This window comes from Equus quagga, chromosome 4, assembly GCF_021613505.1.
Source record: "Equus quagga isolate Etosha38 chromosome 4, UCLA_HA_Equagga_1.0, whole genome shotgun sequence".
Lineage (NCBI taxonomy): Eukaryota > Metazoa > Chordata > Mammalia > Perissodactyla > Equidae > Equus > Equus quagga.
In genome coordinates this window covers 67,245,886-67,271,544 of record NC_060270.1, presented here as the reverse complement: position 1 = coordinate 67,271,544, position 25,659 = coordinate 67,245,886, and the positions used below count along the sequence as shown (strand labels likewise).

Genomic DNA, 25,659 nt, shown 5'->3' with positions numbered 1-25,659 from the left:
GTATTGTAACATTGTTTCACAGGCTCTATAACCAAGTCTTCTGTTTGGAAAATAAGGAACAATAGACCTCTCTGCATTTCTCCAGAGACATTGTTCAAATATCTCGTAGATCATGTTGTTCCAGATTCAGCCTAACTTTTCATTAATTTCTTTCTCTGAAACAGGTCCTATTAATTGTCTTGTGTCTATGCCACTGTGTCTTATGACTGCATTCGTTGAAATCTCCTCGGTGTTCTCTTTCTACTTTTTATTTTGATCTATAAGCAAAATAGATAAATATGTGATTAGCCTTTTCAGCTTGCTTCATACTTCACTATTTCCAAATTTTTCCCCCTATCTCATAAATCCAAGGAAAGGATTCTCTTTATATTCATCAGTTGCAAAGTATGTAAGATGAAGCTTTTAACCAAGTCTTTTAGCCATGCCAATTGCCTTTGGGAAATGTGGCTTGGAACTGAAATGGGAGCCATTAGCTACAAGACGGTCCTGAAAAAGGGTACTCTCTACTGGGGTAGTCTTGTATGCTAACTTACTATGGCATGCATCTTTTAGGGTGTGCAAATACTGGAAATATCTGGGGTGGAATTAGGGACATTTGTCCATTACCAATGCCTGGTATAGACCTGTGGTCCATTGACCCACTTCCTGATTATTTTACAAAGGAATAGTAATCATAATATTAGCTAGTAATTATTGAGTACAACATTAATTCCTATCTCCAATCTAGTAGGGAAGATAGTAATATCTGCATTTAACATATAAGAACATTGAAGATCACAGAGGTTTAATGACTTGCTAATAAATGTCAGAGCTGGAGGTCCATCTAGCATCTTTTCCGTTCCTTTTTCCACTTTATGACCCTGATTTTATTCTGTACAGGAATGTATTTAATAGGATTCAAATATGTAGTTCTTTGCTTTGTGTGTTTCTATCTTTTTGTTATTGAGATTTAATTTACATACCATAAAATCCACCCTTTTAAAATGTACAATTCAGGAGTTTTTAGCATATTCACAAAGTTGCACAACCATTATCACTACCTAGTTTCAGAATATTTTCATCATCCCCAAAAGAACTCTTATATCCATTATCAGCTATTCCTCATTTGCCTCTTCCCCCACCCCCTGGAAACCACTAATCTATTTTCTGTCACTATGGATTTGCCTATCTGGATATTTCATGTAAATAGAAACATACAGTATGTCGTCTTTTTGTGTCTGGTTTCTTTTGCATAGTATAATGTTTTCAAGGTTCATGTATGTTGCAGAATTTTCAATACTGAATCCCATTTTATTTCAAAAAGAGTATTCCATTGTATGAATGCACCACATTTTGTTTATCCATTGATCAGTTGATAGACATTGAGACATTTTTTATTCCTTTGGCTATTATGAAAAATGCTGCTATTAATATTCTTGTACATGTTTTTGTATGGACTTATGTTTTCTGTTTCCTTGGGTATATACCTAGATATGCGATTGCTGGGTCATATAGCAACTATAAGTTAAACTTTTTGTTTGTTTGTTTTTTAAATTGAAGTAAAATTGGTACATGTTATATAAGTTTCTGATGTAGAACAATATAATTTGACATCTGTATGCACTACAAAGTGATCACCTTCAAAATTCTAGCTACCATCCATCACCATACAATTGACCCCCTTAACTCATTTTGCCCTCCCCCAACTCACTTCCCCTCTGGTAACCACCAATCTCTTCTCTGTGTCTATGAGTTTGTTTTTGTTATGTTTGTTCATTTCTTTTTTAAGATTCTGTATATATATATATATATATATACAGCATCCTCTTATCCATTCATCTTTCAGTGGACACTTTAGTTGTTTCCATATCTTGGCTATTGTAAATAACACTGTGATGAACATAGGAGTGCATGCATGTTTATGAATTAGTGTTTCCATATTTTTCAGATAAGTCCTCAGAAGTGGAATACCTGGATCATATGCTAGTTCTATTCTTAATTTTTTGAGGAATCTTCATACTGTTTTCTATAGTGGCTGTATCAATTTACATTCCTGTCAACAATGTATGAGAGTTCCTTTCTATCCACATCATGTCTATTTCTTTTCTTTTTGATAATAGCCATTCAACAGTGAGGTAATATCTCATTGTGGTTTTGATTTTCATTTCACTAATGATTAGTGATGTTGAACATCTTTTCATGTGCCTGTTGGCCATCTATAAATCTTCTTTGGAAAAATGTCTATTCAGGTTCTCTGCCCATTTTTAAGTGAGTTGTTTGCTTTTTTGTTGTTGAGTTATAAGAATTCTTTATATATTTTGGATATTAACTTCTTGCAGGATACAGATTTGCATACATATTCTCTCATTCCGTAGATTGCCTTTTTGTTTTGTTGATGGCTCTCCTTGCTGTACAGAAGCTTTTTAGTTTGATGTGGTACCATTTGTTTACGTTTGCTTTTGCTTCCCTTGCCTTTGAAGTTATACTCACAAAACCATCACTAAGACCAATGTCAGTGATTTTGCTACCTACGTTTTCTTCTAGGAATTTTATGTTTTCTGGTCTTACACTCAAGTCTTTCGTACATCTTGAGTTAAATGTTTGTGTATGGTTTAAAATAGTGGTCTAGTTTCATTCTTTTCATATGGCTGTCTACTTTCCCAAACACCATTTATTAGAGACTGTCCGTTCTCCATTGTATATTCTTGGCTCCTTTGATGCAAATTAATTATCTATATATGTGTGGATTTATTTCTGGGCTCTTAATTCTGTTCCCTTGATTTCTGTGTGTGTTTTTATGCCAGTACTGTGCTGTTTTAATTGCTATAGCTTCGTAGTATATTTTGAAATCAGGGAGCCTGATATCTTTTGTTTTGTTCATCTTAGGATTACTTTGGCTATTAAGAATCTTTTGTGGTTCCATACAAATTTTAGAATTATTTTTTCTAGTTCTGTGAAAAATGCCATTTGAATTTTGGTGGAGATGGCGTTGAGTCTCTACATTGCTTTGAGTAGTATGGACATTTTAACAATATCAATTCTTCCAATCCATGAGCACAGAATATTTTTCATTTATTTGTATCTTATTAAATTTCTTTCATCACTGTCAATGTACAGGGCTTTCACTTCCTTGATTAAATTTATTCCTAGATATTTTACTCTTTTTGATTCAGTTGTAAATGGGATTGCTTTTTAAATTTCTCTTTCTGATAGTTTGTTATTAATGAATAGAAACTCCACAGATTTCGGTATATTGATTTTTGTATCTTGCAAATTTAATGAATTTGTTTATTAGTTCTAGCAGTGTTTTAGTGGAGTCTTCAGAGTTTTCTATTTATATAGTATTATATCATCAGTAAACAGCGACAGTTTCACTTCTTCCTTTCCTGTTTGACTTTTCGAGGAGTTGCCAAACTTTTTCAAAGTGGCTGCTCCATTTTACATTTTCGCCAGCAATGTATGAGGATCCCAGTTTCTTCACATCCTCACCAACACTTGTTATTGTCTGTCTTTTTGATAATAGACACACTACTGTGAATGTGTGAAATGGTATCTCATTGTGGTTTTAACTTGCATTTCCCTAACGACTAATAATGTTGAACACTTTTTAATGTAGTTATTAGACATGTGTACATCTTCTTTGGTGAAATGTCCATTCAAATCTTTGGACCATTTTTTAATTGGATTATTTTTCTTTCTGTTGTTCAGTTAGAGAAATTCTTTGTATATTCTGAATATGATTTCCTTATTAGATATATGATTTGCAAATATTTTCTCCCCTTTCACTTTCTTGATAGTATCCTTTGAAGCACAATACTTTTTGATTTTGATGAGGCATAATTTATCTATTTTTTGTTGTTGTTTGTGCTTTTGCTGTTATGTGTAAGACATCATTGTCTAATCCTAGGTCATGAAAATTTATGACTATAGTTTCTTCTAAAGTTTCTCTAATTTTAGCTCTTACATTTAGCCTTTGATCCATTTTGAGTTAATTTTTGTATATCATGTGAAGTAGGGGTCAACTTCATTCTTTTTTATGTGCATTTTCAGTTATTTCAGCACATTTGTGGATGTGTGCTTATCTTTAGCCCACCTCCACTGCCACCATTATCTGATGGATCTGGGTATGGCTGCCATGGTGTTGTCACTTAAAGTTTTTGAATTAAAAAATCAGATAATATATTTGGAATTCTATTGGAAATACATTTAGGAATCTAGAAAAATAAAACCCAATCTAATTACTCAAGGACAACCATTAAAAAGAAAATCTGATTTCTTTCTAGCTCTTTTCTTTGCATTTAATATAGCTGAGATAATTCTGTCCATTACATTTTGTATCCTGAATTTTCTTTATTTCATTTCAGAGGCAATCTTGTATAATTCATCAATTTTAATGATTGCAATGTATTCCATCTGGTGAAATTGCCTCTGTTTATTTAACCCATTCTATCACCAGAGCATTATAACTTAGCAATAGTGGGACTCTGGCACCAGATCTGCCTATGTTCAGATTTTGGCTCATCCACAATCCACAGTGTGTGGTATGGATTGTGTAACTCAACCTCATGATTTCTTGGTTTCCTCATCTATAAAACATGACAAATTCAGGAATCCTTTACAAAGGGCTGTAGTGAACATTCAATGAGCACTTCACAAAGAACTTGGGATAGTGCCTGGCATATAAAGTCTCACTAAATGCTTGCTGTTGTTATTGTTTTGGAATTTCACATTGTCCCAAATTTGCACATAAATAATACTGTGATAAACAAATTGATAAACATATAATTTCCTTAGTAATGGAATTTCAGTGAAAAAATAACATGTATATTTAGGTACCCTTTACCAATTGCCGAAAACTTGTAAAAAAAAATTCCCTATATTTAACTTCCTGCCAACTTATATCACTTTTTTATTATAGAAAAATTAAATGATACACTGTAGTAGAGAGAAGAGTTTCAGAACTCCCAAGCACGCATCATCTAGTTTCAACAATTATCAACTCATGACCATTTTTATTTCATCTATATGCTCACGTCTGCTCCTCCTCTTTTATTATTTTGAAGCAAATTTCAGATATCACATCACTTCATCTATAAATATTGCAATATGTATTGCTAAAAGATAAGGACTCATAAAAACACGTATCCTCAGGAACACTATCATAAGAAAAATTTTATAAAAAGTTTTTAATATTATGAAATATCTACTCAGCCTTAAAATTGCCATTTGTTTAATTTATTTTTAGTTTGATGTTTTCCTAAATAAATTACAGCCTGACTGATTTCTAAGTAACCACTCGCTGACTCATTACCCAGGACTTGTCTTTATGCTTATTCTAATTCTAAATTTAATTATATTACTATTATTAAGACCAGCTGTTGTTTATTGAGTTCCTACTATGTGCCATGATTTTACTTAATTTCTTCCAATCCTTCTACCCACCACAAGATCGAATTCATCCCTATTTATATTTGAATAACATGAGGTTGGGTGGAATTTTTGAGAGAGCTGGAGAAGGGCACAGCCAGGTTCCAGTTTCTGCGACAAGGAGACTCCACAGCTGGCTCAGAGACACATACCCTCTCCAGCATCACCCTGTCTCCCAGCTACTTCTTTTAGTGTATTCCACATTGTAAAGCCTGGTTGATGCCTAGCTTCTCTTTTAGGTCTTCTCGGGCTACTATGGCCCATGGAGGCATCCAACTCTGGGAATCATTTCCTCTGTCACTCACACATCACACTCAAGGTTACCTTCTATGGGTGTACTGTTTTAAAATGTGTGTCCTGTCTTCTCAGAATATAATCAGCACAATCCCTTCCATCAAGGAATAGCTCAAAGGATACTGCTAATATTGCTATTGTGGTCCGGGGATAGCATGATGGCCATTGGTAATCACCTTCAAGTTAAGATTTGTCTTCCATTTATCCCAACGGTTTTGTATGTTCAGACAAATCAGAGAGCTTAAATATGATCAGAGAGCTTAAACTCTTAGATCACAAAATGTAGGAAATTTAGAAAATAATAGCCTCCAGGCATTATGCTGAATTTAGTTGTATGTTGAAATTGAAAATATCTAAACAAGAAAAATAATTAGAAATAAAAGCTAGGGGAAGAGAGAGGACAAACATTTGGTAGGACATTTCTAGTTAAACAATGCTCTTCATTTTAATTTCCTGCCTTTTCTCCTGTTTCCGTGGATTTCCTCTCTCTCTTTCCATGAGTCCTCACACTTAACCCAACACCACAGAGAATTATTGCTGCCTTCCCAATGTCCTACTCTCAGTAATTTAGATCCCACTCAAAATCTTCCAGTGGTGCAGTGGTTAAGTTCACATGTTCCGCTTTGGCGGCCCAGGGTTCGCTGGTTTGGATCCCAGGTGTGCACCTATGCACCGCTTGTTAAGCCATACTATGGTAAGTGTCTCACATATAAAAAAGTAGAGGAAGATGGGGACGGATGTTAGCTCAGGGCCAGTCTTCCTCAGCAAAAAAGAGGAGGATTGGTGGTTGATGTTAGTTCATGGCTAATCCCCCCCCCCCCCCCCCCACAAAATCTTCCTTACAGACGAGAAAAGCACAAAACCAGAACTTTTAAGATCTAAGTTTTGAAAGTAAGTATGCTATATTGGAGGCAGGGACATGTTGTTTTTGCTTCTCGAGAAATCAGCCTGGCACATGGTAGTTATTTTGCAAATACATGTTAAACTGGGCCTAAATTTAGCGATTCAAATCTGAGTTCTCTCTCCTAGCTATGCAACTTTGTCCAAGGTGCTTACCCTCTGTAAGCCTCATGTTTCTCATTTTCAAATAAGAATAATGACTTTGGCTGCTTCAAAATTACTGTGGGAAGCGTATTATATAATTCATGTAAAAAACCTGACACAGTTCCTGGTGCATAGGAAACAATAAACAAGCTATTGTTGCTATCTTGAATAGTAGATTAAATGTTTTAGTGCATGTTTTCCCCTCTTATATTTTGCAGAGGTTTCTGCTGTTTTTGAGTCTGGCACTTCGGTTACTTACATGTTTCAAGAACCATACCCAGTGACCAAGAATATAAGCCTGTCATCCTCAGCGATTTACGCAGATGCAGCTCCATCCAAGGAAAACATTGCATTTAGCTTTGTGACAGCCCAGGCACCCAGCCTCTTGCTCTATATCAATTCTTCTTCTCAGGACTTCCTGGCTGTCCTGCTCTGCAAGAATGGTGAGTACTGATGGCATGAAGCCTGATGGAATGTCATACTGGGATGGAGGGACAGTGCATGCCCTCCAGAACTCTGCATAATTTCAACCTAAATTTGGTCCCATCAGGGCAGCTTATTTCCAGACCTCCAGCCAAACCCTTGATTGTACTTTACCTTTATGAGTACAATTGGTATTCAGGGCCAGTGTCAAATCATTGCCAAAGTCTCAAATGCATTGACTTTAATCTACCTCAACTGTGTAGCAGTAATTCTTTATTATTTATTCTGTGCTGGAATCCATTAAGTGTAAAGGAGAAGATCATAAGCCTATCTGAATTTCAGAAGGACACTCGTCACATATATCCTGTCATCTTTGCTGCAGTCTCCTTTACTGAGAGGGCTGTTAAAACAACTAGCGTAAATGCAGGCTGTTTTAATAGAAGTTGATTGTCCAGGTCTTGAAGAAAAGTATTATATGTGAGTCATAACTTGTGGAATATGGGGTTCGGTTCTAAGAATCAGATTTTGAAAAGAGTATGGACAAAATGGACTATGCAAAGATTAGATTGATAAAGGAGCTGGAACCCACTTCATACAAGGAATGGTGAAGGACACCAATTTTAATAGCTGTTAGGGGAAGTCAGTTTTTTTCTCATACTACTCAATTTCACTCTGGAGTGATGAGGACTGTTGATATAGTCATGGCCAAAAACACTATGAGATCAAAATCCTAGGGGATGGAACAATGTAAGAATAGGTAAAGATGTGGACACCTTTGTAGTATGGTCTCAAAGAACACGTTCTTGTGATCGAGAATATGTCTTTCCTCCTCCTGTAATTTGCTAGTATAATAAGATGAGTCTGGGGTAGATGGACGGTGGTGGGAGGTAGGAGAAAGGAAGCCTGTGATATGCAGCACACACCATGCCCTCTCTAGACCTTAGATAGATACTCTAGATACTTCTCTTGCTCTAATTTTTCTTGGATTTATTCTTCCTTGTGTCATCTTGCTTTCCAACTACTTATGACATTGAAAATAAAGAATGATGTGTGGGGCTCAAGCAAGGATCAAAACTGGTGGGCCTGTGGGTTGAATCAGGCCTGAAGTACAATAATAACAAAAATGGCTAACTCAAAGTAACAGGACTCCTTCATTCCAAGAGCAAAATGGAAGGGAAGAAAAAAAGAGAGAGACTAGGATGATGACTGGTTGTTCCAAGATTATCTGGTCTTGAAGACTCTACAAGAAAAAGAAAAATGTTATGGGTTATTAGATCTTATTTATCAGCAGAACTTTGTATAATTAGGATCATTATAGTAACATTCCAGTTCGTAAACATTGCCCCCATAATGTCTCCGTGAGGTCCCTAAGGCTGGCTGAGGACACTGAGTCATGGATTAACTGTTTGATGTGGGCCAGCCAGCTAAGCCATGACATAGCTGTAACCAGAGGCCAGGTCTCCTAATAAGCAGCCAAGCAGTCTTTCCTGTAAAGAAAATCATCTTGCTATGACATGGTTGGATGATAATAAGATACTGACAGAGCACTAAGATGCCAGATTTTCTCCAAAGCATGTTTTGTGTATAGTTCCACAGGCACATTTGTGCCTGCCATGCCGTGCTTATGGTACAGACAATGCATAACAAGAATAACCATATCAGATCATGTATATATTACTCTGTATACTTTATTATAAATATATATATATATTTTTTTCCTGGGCACTATTCTAATTAATATACACAGCATTTAATCCTCGCAGCAACCCTGTATGATTGGTGGTATTAATATACTCAGTATCTTATGATTATAGAAACTAAGGCACGCAGGCATTAAATAACTCACTTAAAATCCCATAGCAAGTAAGGAGAGCAGAGATTCATTCCTCCCTCCCAGAGTCTGGTAGTGTATTTCTTTATTCTTAACCAGAAGGGCTAAACTAATAGTGTTTATTTTTTGCAACACACAGCATTTAAATAAGTTGAATTATTTAGCTGCCAAGGCATTCTCGAATTCTGCCCTATCCCCTATTTTCTTATACTCTGATGCTTCACTTCACTGAAAGCTCTACCTGACCCCATAGGCATTTACATTTTTTTTTCTTTTGAGAAAGATTAGCCCTGAGCTAACATCTGCCACCAATCCTCCTATTTTTTTGCTGAGGAAGACTGGCCCTGAGCTATCATCTGTGCCCATCTTCCTCTACTTTATATGTGGGACGCCTACCACAGCATGGCTTGACAAGCAGTGCATAGGTCCATACCCGGGATCCAAACTGGTGAGCCCCAGGCCACCGAAGTGGAACGTGAGAACTTAACTGTTGTGCCACCAGGCCGGCCCCAGCATTTACATTTATTAAACCCTGGCTAAATGCAGAAAGCAAGGAGACACTTGTGCCTTGTTTACTTATTCATTTGTTTTAAGCTTAGATCTCAGTGTAAGGGTAAACGAGGAGGCCTTGAAGGTCAGTCTAACTCATGGGAAATGGGTGTTCAAACCCTGGTCAGGAATGGAGTGCCCCGCCCCCACTCAACCTCAGAGAGAATCACAGCCCCCACCCGCTACACTGCTCTAGGGAACTCTTTTCACAGTAGGCAGTGGTGGATGACTCAGTGACTTAGGATCCTGGACATTTCCTGTTGTCTCTTTCTTCCAGAGAGACACAACTGAAATATGTGCTCATTCGTTTCACTCTTGCGTCGACTCTCTGCATAATTGCTAGTCCCACTGCACAGTGTCAGGAACTGTGGAGACCAAAAAAGATAAGCAGGATTGGGTGCTGTTTAAACACAGTAAGAAAAAAGAGAGAGGCTCAAAAACTGCCCGAAACTTTTTGAAAGATACTCTAGATACACAAAGAAGTCAAGTTTCCCAGGTTTCTCAAGCAATCTAACTAGAAATAAGATTTTGCCTAACTGTAAGGATCAATCTCCCAGGAATTCAGGGATTACAATAATAGAGTAAAATATCTTGAGTGATAGTGAATTCCTTGTCATTGGAGGTCTTCAAATAATAAATAAATGATAATTTATTGGAGAAACCATGCCAAGAATTTCAGTAATAGATGGCAGAGAAAAATAACCTCTGAGTTTCTTTCCAAGTTTTAGATTTTGTGACTCTCAATTCCCTTTTTGTGTAGTCTTACATTTATATTTCTTTCTGCTGGGGCTCCATTTGCAAACTTTGAAATGCCTCTATGAGGAATTAAGAATTGATATCCCTACAACTTGTTCCCAGTATGGTCACAGTATGAGGCCTCAGACCTAATCGCCAGGGAATAGTATGGGAGACACTGCGTTATGAGGAGCTAGGAATATTTTTAATGTGACTTTGATATGCTTCAGTGGTAAATATACCTCTGAAAAGACTAGTGAAAGTTAAGAATGCTCACAGATTTAAAAAAAGATGACGAGAGAAAGGATAGTAAAGGGTTAGCTGGGGCAAATCCTTCTCTAGAAGAGGTTTTATAATAAGATTGATTCAGACCTCTGTGAGATGGAGTTAAGAGTCTTCTGTTAGTACAGATTTCTTAACCTTTCTTTGATTTAAGACACCTTTGGGAATCTGGTGGAAATTATGATAAGAGGGTCACCCTTAAAAGGAGTCCTTTCTGTTCTACTCTGGAGGGAGAAAATGTCCCCAGCCACATCATCCAAAGTGGCTTCAATTTCAGGACTCTGGAGTAAGGAGCCAGGGGTGGAAACAAGTGGATGAACTGTGTAAATACTGAAGCAAATTCTTGGCTTGCAGATTTCTTTAATAAGGGTGTCCATGCCGGAGGGGAGAAGAGCAATGTGATTCAGAGTCATGCTTACACGTTTCTCCCTGGCAGGGGTTTTATTTGGCAGGTCTGGAATTCTTCTTTGCCCTTTATCATTTTTCTTGAATTTTCTCCAAATAGAGACTTATTCAAGTTAAGCTACTTCTGTCCTTTCAAATGAAAACAGGTCTTCCTTCCTAAAGAAAGAAAAGGATTTTAATTTCTTGATTGGAAGAATAGAGGCTGAAAAGAAGGCATTTTGGAGTCAGAAAGTCCTTGGGAAAGAAAAGGCACTTGAGGTTCCGTAGCCTGGGGCTTTGGGTCACAAGCAACTCTCAGAGACATGGCAACCGGACAAGAGGCATTTGAAGGAGGAAAAGGGTCTAGAGAAACAGATGAGAGTTCTAAACATATAGCTAACTTTCACAGCATTTTATTGAGTGATGGCCCTTCCTTCTCCACAGTGCCATGGAGTTCTCCTTCAAGCTTGTCATTTAACAAATATTCACAGAGCATCTATCATGTGGCAGGCACTATTTCATGTACGTACGGAGAGACACAGATAGACAGGATCCCGTCCTGCCTTTAAGGATCTAATTTGGGGACAGAGACATAACAAATAAGGGCAACAGTGTGTCATAGATACTAATGTGGAAGTCTGTTCCAGGCACAGTGGCGCAAAGAAGGAAGGAGTGACCAATTCTTTCTGGAGGGAGGGTCAGAGGAGGCTTCACAGAGATAGTGACCCTTGAGACGGGCCATGAAAGATAAGCCAGTGTTCTCCAGGCAAAAATTATATTTTTTTAAATAAAATAAGATGTTCCTTTGATTATTCCCCATTCTCTGTATTTTATTCCCACTGCATATGAAACATACTTGTTTTTGTTTTTGTTTTTTTACCAATCAATTCCTTTTTCTATTCTTCCATCATCCGTCCTTGGCTCCTTGAGGGTAGAAATAAAAAATCAAATTTAGAATATGTGCTAATTCTAAGGCCATCAATCTATGGTGAAATCATTTGGGTACCAAATCCAAACAGGGCTCCCAGGTCACCTTCCCATGGTGGCTGTTCAGCTGCCCTCCAGCACTGAATGGTTCGTCTGACTTTGCTTCAGCATTTCCTTTTTATCAATCTTTTTTTAAAATACATACATTCATAGGATGCACTGTCTGCCTTTGTGATTACACACACCTTGGAGGGAATAATGATGAACCCAGACGCTCTGCATTTCCACAGACTGATTCCAGGGAGGCAGGGACAGGGAGGAAACCAGAGAGGGAGCGTCTTCAAAGCACAAACCTCAACAGCTTCCAGCCAGGGCTGGGCTGCCAGTAGAACAGCCCCACCCCTGTTGCTTTCTCAAGGAAGACCTTCAAGTTTAATGCTGCCCCCACCACCTCTGTCTGACACAGGCTTGTGCTTGAGCCCTCAGAGCAGCAGCAATCCTAATAAGCAGCCTGAGAAAAGCATGCCTCAGAAGGTTGTTTCCTTGGCCCTATTAAATCCTGATCACCTCAGTCTCTGGGCTTGTGTCAAGAGACACTTTGCTGCATTTGAATTTAAAGTTCCCAAAAGTCTTTTTATATGTGCCAGGTTGACTTGATTTGGTTGGTTCATTTCCTACATTTCTGAGCTTTCCAGTAGTCTCTTGCCGGAAGATAAGAAGTCCTACTGAGCTTCCACCCTCCTTTCATAGCAATGTGGTTATGACACACTGTGACCTTGAGAGGGCAATCAAGAGTCCTACTTCCTCGCTTCTCCCTCCTAGAGGAAAGGCCATGATATGGCAGGAACAAATGGCATCTCCAATATCATACAATTAGTCCACTGTCTTGAGGGGTGGGCCTGAGTAGAGAATGGAGGTGTGCTGAGTAAAACTGGATCTGGGTAACAATTCTTGTTTTTCTCTTTTTTGTTGTAGTAGATTCATTATATTGTGGTGTGCTCATAGGTCCTTGAAGATTACTGTGGACTGAATTGTGACCTCATAAAATTCATATGTTGAAGCCCTGATTTTTAGTGTGGCTGTAATTAGAGTGAGAAGGTAATTAACGTTGAATGAGGTCATAAGGGGAGAGCCCTGATATGATAGAGTTAATGACCTCATAAGAGGAGACACCAGAGCTTTCTCTCTCTCTCTCTGTCATGTGAGGACACAGTGAGAAGGTGGCCATCTGCAAGCCAGGAGGACAGTCCTCACAGAGACTGAATTGGCTGGCTTTTGATCTTGCTGGTCTCCAGAATTGTGAGAAGGCAAATTTCTGTTGTTGGGACTGCCCAGTTTATAATATTTTGTTATAGCAGCTCAATCAGGCTAAGACAAAGAATAAATGACACAATGCAAGTAGATGTGCTTTGTAGACTGTAAAGTACAAAACACATTGTATTTTCTTATCAATACCAGTAATAATAGGAATTATCTGAATGCTTAGATTTCCAGAGCATGAATAGGAAAGCCAGGATTCAGGATAATTGGGATTAAAATTGAATACAAAGAGAACGTGAAACTTGCCCATTGCCCAGAGGCAGAGCACCTAACAGATGGGACATTGCCCCAAGGAAGGAGAAACATGAGGCACAGGGTGCCCACCCTGTACATTAGCTGCTGGAACTAGGCACAGGCAGCAGCTTTTGACATACAAAAACCTGAAAGCAAAAATCTTTAAGAATGGCTTTCTCAAAACCCTCTGAACCAGACCTTTAGGGAATTTGTCTGATGTTTCTAAAGGAAAGACAGAGAAAGAGAGAGAAAAATGAAAGAAGATGTGGGATGTGTGTACACATACCACAAAGACAGAATTGTACCATTTGTGACAACATGGATGAACCTTGGGGATAGTATGCTAAGTGAAATAATTCAGGTGGAGAAAGACAAATATCATATGGTTTCATTTATATTTGGAAAATAAACAAATACATAGTGGTTACTAGAAAAGAAAAGGGTGCGGGAGGGCGGAGGGGATAAAGCAGCATATATGTATGGTGACAGATGTAAACTGGACTCCTGGTGGTGAACATGATGCAGTCTATACAGAAACTGAAATATAATAATGTGCATCTGAAATTTACACAAGGTTATAAGCCCATTGACCTCAATAAAATTATAATTTAAAAACCCCTGAAGAGCAGGGTATATGCACAAGATGAATGAAGAGCTCTGCTCACTGCAAGGCCAGGCCCAGCAAGACACAGCTGGGGAGATACCGTGAAGCACTTGGGAAACTCCCACCTCAACCCCAGCCACTCTGGCTGTGGAGCTGCTGGGCGGCAGGTACCAGCATCAAGGAAACTGAAATAGGGACACAGCAGCTACTGAGTCAGTGCTCCCAGCCCCTGGGTAAAGAGCAGTAATCAAAAACTAGAATGGACATAAGGCCAACAAAAATAATAAAATACAATTAAATCTATAAACATCTATTTTATACCTACTGTATTCATCTACTAGGGCTGCTATAACAAAATACCACAGACCGGGCTTTATCTATAGAAATTCCTTTTCTCACAGTTCTGGAGAGTAGGAGTCTGAGGTTGATGCGCCGGCAGGGTTGGTGTCTGGGAGAGCGCTCCTCGTGGTTTGCAGAGAGCTGCTTTCTTGCTGTGTGCTCACATGGGCTTTCCTCAGTAGTATATGGAGAGAAAGAGAGCACTTTCCAGTGTCTCTTCTGAAAACGATACTCATCCTATTGGATCAGAGCTCTGTGCTTATAAGCTCCTTTAACCTTAAGTAGTTCCTTCGAGGCTCTGTCTCCAAATGCATCCACACTGAAGGCTGGGGCTTCAACATGTGGATTTGAGGGGGCACAAGCATTCAGTCCATAACATCTACAATGTGCTAGGTGCTATCCTATGTGCCCATAACAGAAAAATGGATATGGTGTAGTTGGCTTCAGGGAGATTCTTGAGGCTAGATTCCATATATAATTCATCTTTACAGCGTCTGCATCTAGCAGAGTACCTAGCACATAGTTGGCCTCAGTATTCTTGGATTGAATTGCGTGTTTTGAATCTAGTAGAAGAAGACATATATCTAGCACATGTGGGAGCATGCTACTGAGTCCAGGAGAAGACTTTTTAGGATTACAGTGGGGCCATATTGGGGAGAGAGGGCAGCTCCTCTCAGTGCATCACGAAAGGCTTCTTGGTGAATACAGGCATGAGTATAAATTATATTAACTGAGTATTAATGTTCTTAATTCTGAGATTCCATTCTGTTGCCTGTAGGACATGTGAGAGGCAGGGGTGGTCGGGGCAGTGGGGCCCGGTGGAGTCGGCAGCCTTTGATTTTATCTTCTGAGGGCTTTCGGGTTCTTCTCACTTTGTACTTGCCCAATTTAAACAACCCTTCAGAAATTTTCCAAGAATTGAGCAACTGTTTATTTTGTCAACAAGGCTGTTTGCTTGCAACTGTAGTGTGAGAATTTTTATTTGGTCTTAAGCTTCATTGTTTCTCATAAGAGCAAAGTCATGCACTAGGTACCTTGGTTTCTTCATCTGTGGATTTGGGATAATGGCAATGGTCAAGGGTCTCGCAGCAGCGGTGTTGAGGATTAACGAGATCCTGTTTGTAAAGGGTTTGAAGGAACGCGGATGAAAGCTGTGGGATCAGTACAAAGAAGGGTCATTACAAAACAGACCAAAGAGCTGGCTGGTGACTGAGCCAACTTGATTTTCCTTTTTTTCCTTTTTTAAGCCAAAGGTGAAGAGAATGGGGGACTAAATGTTTAGCTTTTGGACTAGAACTCTAATTAGACATTTAAGGATTAAGAAAGTAGTTGAAGTCTGTGTGAAGAAAGCTTTTCCCAGAGAAAAGACATGGTTTTTTCTTCTCAGACCACTTGACCTGTAAATACTTACATCTCGAGATGTGAAACAAATCCTGCAGGAAGCCCAGGCTTGGGGCTGATTCAGTTCTCTGTGCGTAATTACATATTATGTTGCAAGAAGGCCTTGGATTATCATTATTTCTCTAAATTCAAAGTTATCAAAGATGTGTTTCCACTTTAATAAGTAGCTTGACCTCTGAAAGTTTCGAAATGAGGGCTCTGGAAATCGAATTCGTTATTCTAAAGCTGTAGTGGAGAGATAGTGAATAAATTTTCAACCTTACAAATTCAGTTCAAATTCCTAACCCCACCCACAGGAGAACGTCCTTGATTTCCTGGATAGAAAACAGTTAGCAGCAGCTAATACTGATAAAGTGCTTAATGTGTGCAAGGTTCAGTTTTGTGTATGCACTTTGCATACATTAATTCATTTAATTGTCACACAGTGGCTATGGCGTTAGTCCTAACATTTCCTCATTTTACAGATGAGGGAACTCAGACACCAAAAGGTTAAATGTTGTCTAAGAACAAGTGGCTCTGAACATCAAACCCCACTAATCTCACTTTCAACTTGTAAACTATGCTGCTCTGTTCTCTGACTGCTCGTTGCACTGTGTGTGCTGCTCTCATGGAACGTGTCACTTTCTCTCTAGCTTGCCTTAGCGTTCATGCAGACTGTGTGCTGTCAGGGATGTCCTATCCCTTCCTGTAGTCACCCACAGTGCCTTGATTTCAGAACTCTATTTAAAAGATGAGTCAGACAGAATGAAAGGGCAATATGTAAGGAGTGCTGAAACTCCATTGGAATATTTAGAAATACAATGCCAATAAAAAAGGGTGCCAGAGCCAGCCCTGATGACCTAGCAGTTAAAGTTTGGAGCACTCTGCTTCAGCAGCCCAAGTTTCGTTCCCAGGTGCAAACCTACACCACTCATCAGCAGTCATGCTATCATGGCGGCTCACATACAAAATAAAGATTGGCATGGATGTTAGTGCAGGACAAATCTTCCTCAGCAAAAAAAAAGGGGGTGCCAGATATCTCCTTATATTTGGTAAATTATACTTTGATGCCTACTGAAGCTCACAGGACTATCACGTGGGATAAGGGAGAATCCAGGTGGCCAAGCCCAGATCATTACAAATCCCAGTAGCTGGGCAGCCTGCCCAGAGAGCCAGAAGGACACATGGTTGCAATGGGCCTGGGGGCTTTTGCTGAGCAAGCAAGGCCCAGGCCCTACACTACTGAATGTGCATATATTAATTACCTAATGCAGTGTAAAAATTTACCCCCAAACTTAGCACCTTAAAATATCAAATATTTATCACCTTATGCAGGTCTGGGAGAGGTCAGGAATCTGGGGGGTGGTTTTTCTGGATGATTCTGGCTCCTGGTCTCTCATGAGGTACAACTCTTGGTGGGGGCTATAGTAATCTGAAGGGACTGGATAACCTGCTTCCAATCTCCATCATGTGGCTGTTGACAGGAGCTTTCAGTTCTTTGACATGTTGACTTTTCAATAGGACTGCTCAGACCACATGTCAGTTGGCTACCCCCAGAGAAAGTAGGGAGGGAAGAAAGAAGAGAGAGAAGGAGAGACAGAGAAAATACAAGAGAGAAAGTATCTAAGACAGCAATTGCAATCTGTTAGAACCTGAACTCAGCAGTGACACCTAGTACACTGTGATGTGAAAGGATATTACACAAGTGTATGGATGCTGGAGGCAGGGATCACTGGGGCCATCTTAGAAGGTGCCTGCCACAATCTGCTTCACCAAAAGAAAAAAGCAGATAAAAAAGAACATAATCGCTAACTGAAGTCATAGGAATGTATGATATCTCTCAGTGAAGGTGTGTCTTTCCTCTCAAAAATACTGGAACTGCCATTAAAAGCCAACATTTAAAGGGCAGGCTGAGGATGCTATGGTATCCACACAGAAGGCTGAGAAGTAGCTGATAGCATAATATCCTATCGCCAGCTCATGGAAGTTAAGGCAGATAGATCTGGCAGTGAAATGCTTTTTAGTGGTCTTGGCATGGGCTATTTAAATAAAATGTGCTTAACTGTTAAAGAAGAAGAATCATTTGTTATAATGAATGTTTCAATTAAATTATTTCATTAATTTACTCTTCCATTCATTCACTAAAGGACTCAACTCACTAATTGAAAACATGGAAATGGGGTATGTGTGCAACTGTGCAGATGATCATCTAATGTGCTTTCAACCAATATTCTTTACATATTTCTATGCATTCATCGATGGGGAGAAGATGAGAATATCTATTAACAAAACTGTACACTCCTTTACATTCAAATAGTGGATTTATTTCATGCATTTAATTTTTTTTAACGAACATAATACATTTTAAAAAGTCAAATAGTAAAGAAAGACTTAATATGAGAAAGCAGCCCCACCCCACTGTTCCTACTCCCAATCCGTCCTCCTCACATGCACTTACTTTTAGTTCTATTAGTTTTCTGGTTATTTTCCTCCAACTTTATTTTATGTAGATCTCTGTGGCTTTAAGAGAATTGTCCCAACTGCTTGAGGGCAACCTCACTTGGGTGTCTCATAGACGTCTCAAACTCCACCTGTCCCAAATTGACCTCATGCTTAGCCCTGCCTCCCAACACAGACACACACACACAGACACACACACACACACACACACACACATACACAGCTAGATCTTCTTTTGCTTGAGTTTTCCCTTTCTCAGAGAAATGCTTGACATTCACCTGAATTCCTGTCAGAAACATGCTTCTCTCTCGTCTTCCTCTTCTCACTCCTCCAGAGTCCATCGATCGATCACCAAGTTTTATTGAATCTCCTTATATTGCATTGCATCAACTTCCTTAGTCTCTTTTACGTCTATCCAATTTTTTATGCTCCCACTCTGGCTACCTTTGTTCTGGCCACCCTAATCTCAGAGTCACATTATTGCAACAGTGTCCAGGTATTTATCCCAACCTCTAGGCCTGTGACCTTTTAATTCATTCTTTATTCTGACTGGGATGATCTTTTTAAAATTCAAATACATTCATGTCACTCATTTTCCGATAGCTCTCCATTGCCCTCCGGCTAATTTCCAAACTCTCCTCAATCCTTGGTTCTTGCTTTCCTATGAAGTTTCAATTCCTATTACTCTCACACCCCACTGTACCCTCTGCCAATATGAATTATGGTCAGATCATTGAACGCATCATGTACTGTTTCACCTCTGGGACTTTGCACATGTTGTCTTTTCTTGAAATATTCTTTCCTTTTCTACCTGCATTCCTTATTTGCTAGCAAACTCTTATATTTTCAAGTCTAAGTTTAGTGTCACTTCTGGTTCCCTCCCAAAGACTGTGTTAAGGGCCATCCTAATGGGCTTCTGCAGCAGCCTGCTATAGAAATTTTCACAATCTCTGTTAACTTGTTGGATCTACCACTATGACACTAATTCAAGGACTCAGCACTGGTCTAGCATCGTTCAGGGCCCAGTGTCTGCAGACGATAAATATTTTACAATTATAGACAACGTTTTCTACTGAAATTGCTTAAGAGCTTTTAATGAAAACAGGACACTCTTTTTTTCTTCTTAGAGGCTTTTTAGAAGTATATTCTAATGGTTCATCTTTAAAAGAGTTCACTTCCATATCTTTGTGGTGCGCTAAAGCACAGCTAAGAATCAAGGAGAATAAATTGAATTGGATAACAACTTTACTCAAAAGCATGAAGCTAAAATGAAAGAAAAACTTTAAGAAGTAGCAGATAATAAAAATGCATTTCTCTTATCCTCTTACTTTCAATTTTGATAGGTAGTTTTCCTCCCCAAGTATGTTAAGGGTCTGAGGAAAAATATCTTAAAAGAGAGGCAATTTGAAATAGATAAAATACTGCATTTAAAAAATATAGGGGAAAATATGTGACCAAGTGGTAATACTGTTGTGTTTTAGTTGTTTGCGTTGCCGTCCTTAGATGGGACCTCTAAAAAGACAAACAAGATTAAAGATGAAATTCCTGATGGTTCAAATGAAAGCACAACAATAAAAATCAAAGAAACTCTGCCTATAAATCCCCTTTGAAGGTCCTGATTTCCAGCTTTCCATAGCAATAACTAAGTAAGCCTAGGTGTCCTGTAACATAGGCCACTGACATTTGTCAGGCTTTTCAATAAATTGGCAATGAAAGACTAAATCCGTGAAAGGTGGGAGATAAATTAGCACAGCCAAAGGTACTGGAGAAATAAGCACTGGTTTCGTAGCTGAAATATTTTTTGATAAAGTAATAATCCCCTGTAATCTCTCTCCAGCTTTAAATAACAGCCGGTCTTTGTGCCGGCAGTTTAATTTGTTGGCCGCCCTTGTCTTACAAATATATTTAGTGGAGTCTGGAATATCATTTTGTGCTGAAAGCTGAAGGCTTTGTCATGCTGAAGCTGGGCAAAGGCAATAAATCAAGGACGAAGTGAAAAGGAATAGAAATGGGCTATCGGAAACTTATTTCCCCAGAGCGGGCGAGCCTTCTTCTCCTGCGAGCAGGTGTATTGCATCAGTCATGTCTTCCTGTTAAGTGCCTGTGTTGTAATGATATTGACTTATATCTACATTGCACCCTGGTTGGCATTGCTCCAAAGTGCTTAAGATGCATCTATGGGAAGTACATGCTGAAAATAGCATCGTGAAAATATACAACCCCAGTTTTCTTCTTTTCCTTTTTTTCTCCTCCTCTAAAATATTCTTCCCAGGAAATTGTCCTGAGGTGCCCAACCTTAGCTTCTTCCACTTGTCTCCTCATTTGTGTCTGACCCATTAATAAGTGACTTTTTAAAGGTAAGGGACTACTATAAATTTAAAGTTATTAAACCAGGACCAATGTACTTCATGATCTACATTTGCCAAATAGGTTATTATTGAGAATAGATTACAGAGAAAGAATGCTGAAGTATTTAGAGAGCGTTTGTCTTCCCGTTAGCAGCATAAATGAAAAGATGCTAAAGAGCTGGGTTCTTGTATTAGTCTTCCATTGCTGAGTAATGCCTTTTCTCAAACGTACTGGCTTAAAGAAGCACATGTTTCTTACCTCACAGTTTCCTTGGGTCAGTCCAGTACACTTCATCCACGTTTTCTGCTCAGAGCATCATAGGCTGCAGTCAAGGCAGCAGGTGGGCTGACATCTCATCAGAGTCTCCACTAGGGAAAGATCTGCTTCTAAGCTTTCTTGGGTTATTGGCAGAACTCAATTCCTTGTGGGTTTAGAATTGAAATCCCAGTTCCCTGCTGGCTCTCAACCAGGTATTGCTCTTGGCTCCTGAAGGCTACTCATAGCTCCTGGCTACATGGTCCTCTCCACCTGCCCTCACTGCCTAATTCTTCAAGCCAGCAGGAGCCCCAGCACATGTGTGACTGGATGAACCTTGTAATTTAATCACAGGAGTGATATTCCAGCGCCTTTGCCATATTCTGTTTGTTAAAAGCAAGTGACAGGGGTGCCAGCCTGTCGCCAAGTGGTTAAGTTCGTGTGCTCTGCTTGGGCAGCAGAGGATTCGCCAGTTCGGATTCTGGGCGTGGACCTACACACTGCTCCTCAAGCCACGGTGTGGTGGTGTCATATCCCACCTGGAAGAACTAGAATGACTTACAACTAGGATATACAACTATATACTGGGGTTTTGGGGATAAAAAACTAAAAAGAGGAAGATTGGCAACAGATGTTCACTCAGGGTCAATCTCCTCAAACCGAAAAAATGAGCAAAGCTTAAAGAAAAAAAAGCAAGTCACAGGTCTCACCTCCACTCAAGGATTGAGGATTGGGGTTTGTATGGGGCATGAACCTGGGGCCCACCCTAGAATCTACTTACTGTGTTTCTAGGGCTTCTTGATCATTAAAAACTTGGTACTGTTGTATATTCACTCAAAGTAATAAACTTGAATGATTTATAAATGCATAGAATAAAATTAATAAATCTCACAAACAGTGTTGAAAGAAACAAGACGTAAAAAGTACATTCTCTATGATTCCAATTTTTATAAATTGCAGAAACGTTTTAAACTAATCTACACTATTAGAAATCATAATAGTGGTGAACTTTGGGGGATAGTGATAATAAGGGGATTTGAGAGGGCCTCTGGGGTTCTGGAATGTTGTCTCCTGAGCTAGATGCTTTCCATTTGTGAAAGAGTGTGGAGCATCATACTTAAAATATGGGTAGTTTCCTAAACATGAGTAGAATTATATATTATACTTCAATAACAATTCAAACAAAAATGCTGGGTAACATTAGACTGGTCACTTAATTTCTATGGGCCTTAGTTTTCTAATCCTTACTGTGAGGTTGGCTTTGATGATTTTTAAGGCCCTTCTAACACAACCTAGTGGAGTCATATGTAAGATTGAGGGGGCTATGAAACTCATTGGATGATTGTAAGGTGCCCAGAATTTGTATTATCTCAAGTATGGTTCTCACTGAAGGAGAACACCATTCAGTCTACTTACAAGGTACTGGCCTCAAATTAATCTAAATGAATTTATGTTTTCTTAACATCTCTTTCAGCTCAGAAAATATCTCTGGCAGGTTGATTGAGCCATTTCTTCAGACCAGGCACCAGTGGGGCATAGCAAGTGGGGAGAGCAGGCAATGGGAGGGGTCTAATCAGGGGGCAGATGACAAGGGAGTGCATTGTAGATAATTTAAAAAAAGTGATCAGACTGAATAAAAATATGTCTGCTTTGTATTATTACCATGCACCTCCCATTCTAGGCGATGCCAGAGGTCCAACATTCTCACCCACCTCGGCAGCTCCACCTCTGTTCCTAACTTGGTATGCCACTGCCAGGAACTGTGTTACGTACTGGGCTGCAGAAATAGCTAAGATAGAGTCTCTCTGCTGGAAAATGTGACAAAGAAGCTGAGGAGATGGATGTACACCCAGCTAAAACTAATGTCTACTCTAAAGACCCTCTTCAAAGCAAGGTCTGCATTTTCAAACGAGGCAGGACACTTACTGCGTTGTAGCCTCATTTGTCCCTTGACCTCCTCCTCCAAACCCCACTGACCAACCACGACCTCTGGAACTCTTAGGTAACTAGCTCCTGGAGATGTTTGCCCAAATTAAAATTGGCAGTAAACTCATGGAATAAATCTTAAACTTAATAATTCTCCAATAACCCCTTATCTGTAGTTTCAGGAGAGTTTCTGAATCCAAGCACCACTGACCACCTCCACTGCTCCAGGCTCCTCTGCCCTTCCGCCATCTCTTGCCTGCTCCATTGCTGTGACCTCCTAACAGGTCTCCCTCCCTCTGCTCTTGCCCTGAGGCAGTCCATTCTTCACACAGCACCCAGAGGTATTCTTTCACAAAATGAGGCTGAGCTATTACTCCTTCGTTCCAAACTGTGCAGTGATTTTTCTTGTCACTCAGAAGGAAATGCAGGATTCTTCCTGGGCCAAACAGGCCATACACAATCTGTTCCCTGGCTTCATCCTCAACCTTTCCCAACTTTCTCCTAGGCCTGGCTCACCCGCTCCTCACCATTCCTAGAATATGCTAGCAGGTCAGTGCTTTTGGCTTTGCACTAACCTCTCTGCCTGCAACCCTCTTTCACCAGATGCCACGTGGCTCAGTTTCACTTAGGCTCCTGTAAATGTCATCTTGTCTGAGAGTCCTTTCCTGACCACAGGCTACAGTACGAGGGCCCCAAGGGGTGGATTTTATAGGGACAACACCATCTCCTAGTCAGGCGCTACCCGTCTCTTCCTTCTACTCTACTTGATGTTTCTTCATCAGCTAAGTCCCTGACATTATAATTTACATTTATTTCCTTGTTGACTATCATCAAAACTAGAATGTAAGTTCTGGAGGACACACACTTTGTCTTTTGTATCTCCAGTACCTGGAATGGGGCTCAGCACATTGTGGACATTCACTGAATTATCGGTTGATTGAATGATTGAAAGCTCAATTTAGCTTTGACTTAGTCATATTAGATTGCCACCCTCACCACTAGGGGCTCCTGTTTCCTGCTGAGAAATTTTCCTAACTAAGAAAATGGCAATATGAGTTTGTTAAACCCTACCAGAGGTTTGCTGGAAATTTTAATCACCTGTCGCCAGGTTTTCATCATAATTTTCTTTTTTAAAGAAATCAGTAAACAATTGCTGGTGCTGTTAATGGAGCACCTTCACGAGGTCAGCATTCAGCCAGTTATGGAATTAAAATTATCTTCAAAGTAACAGTTGGTCAGTGGGACCTGATGAACTAAGAGTTGTTTGAATGATTTAATTCTCTAGCTTCAGGGCTAAATTTAAGAACCAGATTAGACAATACAAAATTAAGGGAAAGAAATAAGAGCAGAAGGGAAAGGAAGCACAGGACGCCAGCACAGCAAAACTGTAAGAAAAAAAAAATAGCAACCGAGGAACAGAAAGAGTTAGAGACTAAGAGGAAAAGCAGACGGAAGCATCTGCAGCACCAGGCTCCACGTCCCACAGGCTTCCCTATCAGTACCAACTCACCCCACGCAGCTGCACACTTACCATGTGTCCTTTCTCTTGAAATTTCTTTTCCTGGTTTCCATGCTTTTCCCATAAAAGCTCTGCCTCACTTATTATGTTTCTCTAAGGATTTTAGCCTGGCAGGTGCAATTACACATCACCTTAAGGCCTTAGAGTAACAACCACTGTTTGACTTGTAAACTAATAGAACTATCTGGAAGGGAGAAGGTTTCCTCCCTTGTAGAAATGGGCCCGAGCTGGACAAACTCATGGAACCCCATGAGTGTGCATTGTACCTTCTCCCCTTACCTCTGTCTTTTACTCACCCACAGTCAAGATGTTGTCTACTGAGACTTATATTAAGCCTTTAATCCATTTCCTTACTCAGAAGGTGAATCTGATTTCAAATGTTGAGGCATTTTTAAAGTCTCAGAATATCAGGAGTTCTCATCATTATAATTGGGGGTTATATCCATTTAGAATAAAGATTCCAGTGCCATTTTATCGTACATTGGGAGAAGGATGGTTTTCTACTCTGGAGTGATGTCTAAATCAAAGATCTGATTAGTAAGCAAGATGGGAATATCTGCCTTCCTCTCCAGTTGTGTCCCCAACCCCACCCCTCATATCACGTGGGAGAGGAAGGGAAAAAAAAGTAAAAATGGAAGGAAGGTAAAAAGGATAGAAGGAGGAACAAGGGAGAAAGGAGGGACAAAGGAAGCCAAAGAGAAACAAAATTACTAAATAGATACAACTAGGAAAATCCTATCAGTAGAGTCCTTAAGTTGACAGGCTTCTAATTTTCAGTCTTTGTAACACTACCTCAAATATGGTAGCCCCACATATTTATTCAACATGTTTTTATGTGCATTATGTCTTTTGATCCATATACAGTGCCTGCATTAGTCTGACTTACTGTCACAACCCACAAAGCCCAATCTCAGTGGCTCACAACAACAAATATTCACATTCTATCCTTCTGGTTGTGGGTCAGCTTCTGTGATTTTTCTCCAAATGTCATCTCATTCAGAGTCCCAGGTTGCAGCAATAGTTCTCCTTGGGACCTTTTATTCTTGTGGGAGAGGAAGAGCAAACACGCCTGTGGAAACACACAGTGCTGTAAAGCTTCTGCTCCTAGGCCGTTGGCCAATGTAAGTCAGATAGTCAAGCCCAACCCTGCCCAGGGACTTGCCAGTCTCATGGCCACAGGAAGGGGTGGGTAAGCCCTTTACAGAAAATACAAATATGTACTTGGGGACAATGGTACAGCCTACCTTAACACTTGAGTAAGTATGTAGGGTCTGCGGGTCCACTCCACTTATAGATAAGAAAACTGAGGGAGAGAAACCCGAAGTGGTGTGCCTAGACTCATAAAACTAAGGAGAAACAGGTTGGACTAGATCTCGGGCTATCTCATTTCTAGCCCAT

At 39.7% G+C, this 25,659-nt stretch overlaps 1 protein-coding gene across 1 annotated transcript in view; it reads left to right on the top strand.

Annotated features, from left to right (window-relative positions):
• Positions 1 to 25,659, top strand: part of CNTNAP5 (contactin associated protein family member 5) — a 765,902-nt gene that overhangs the window by 666,229 nt on the left and 74,014 nt on the right. The window contains exon 19 of the mRNA XM_046657745.1: positions 6,963 to 7,187. Coding sequence (XP_046513701.1) covers positions 6,963 to 7,187 — 225 coding nt within the window. The remainder of the gene's footprint in view (positions 1 to 6,962; positions 7,188 to 25,659) is intronic.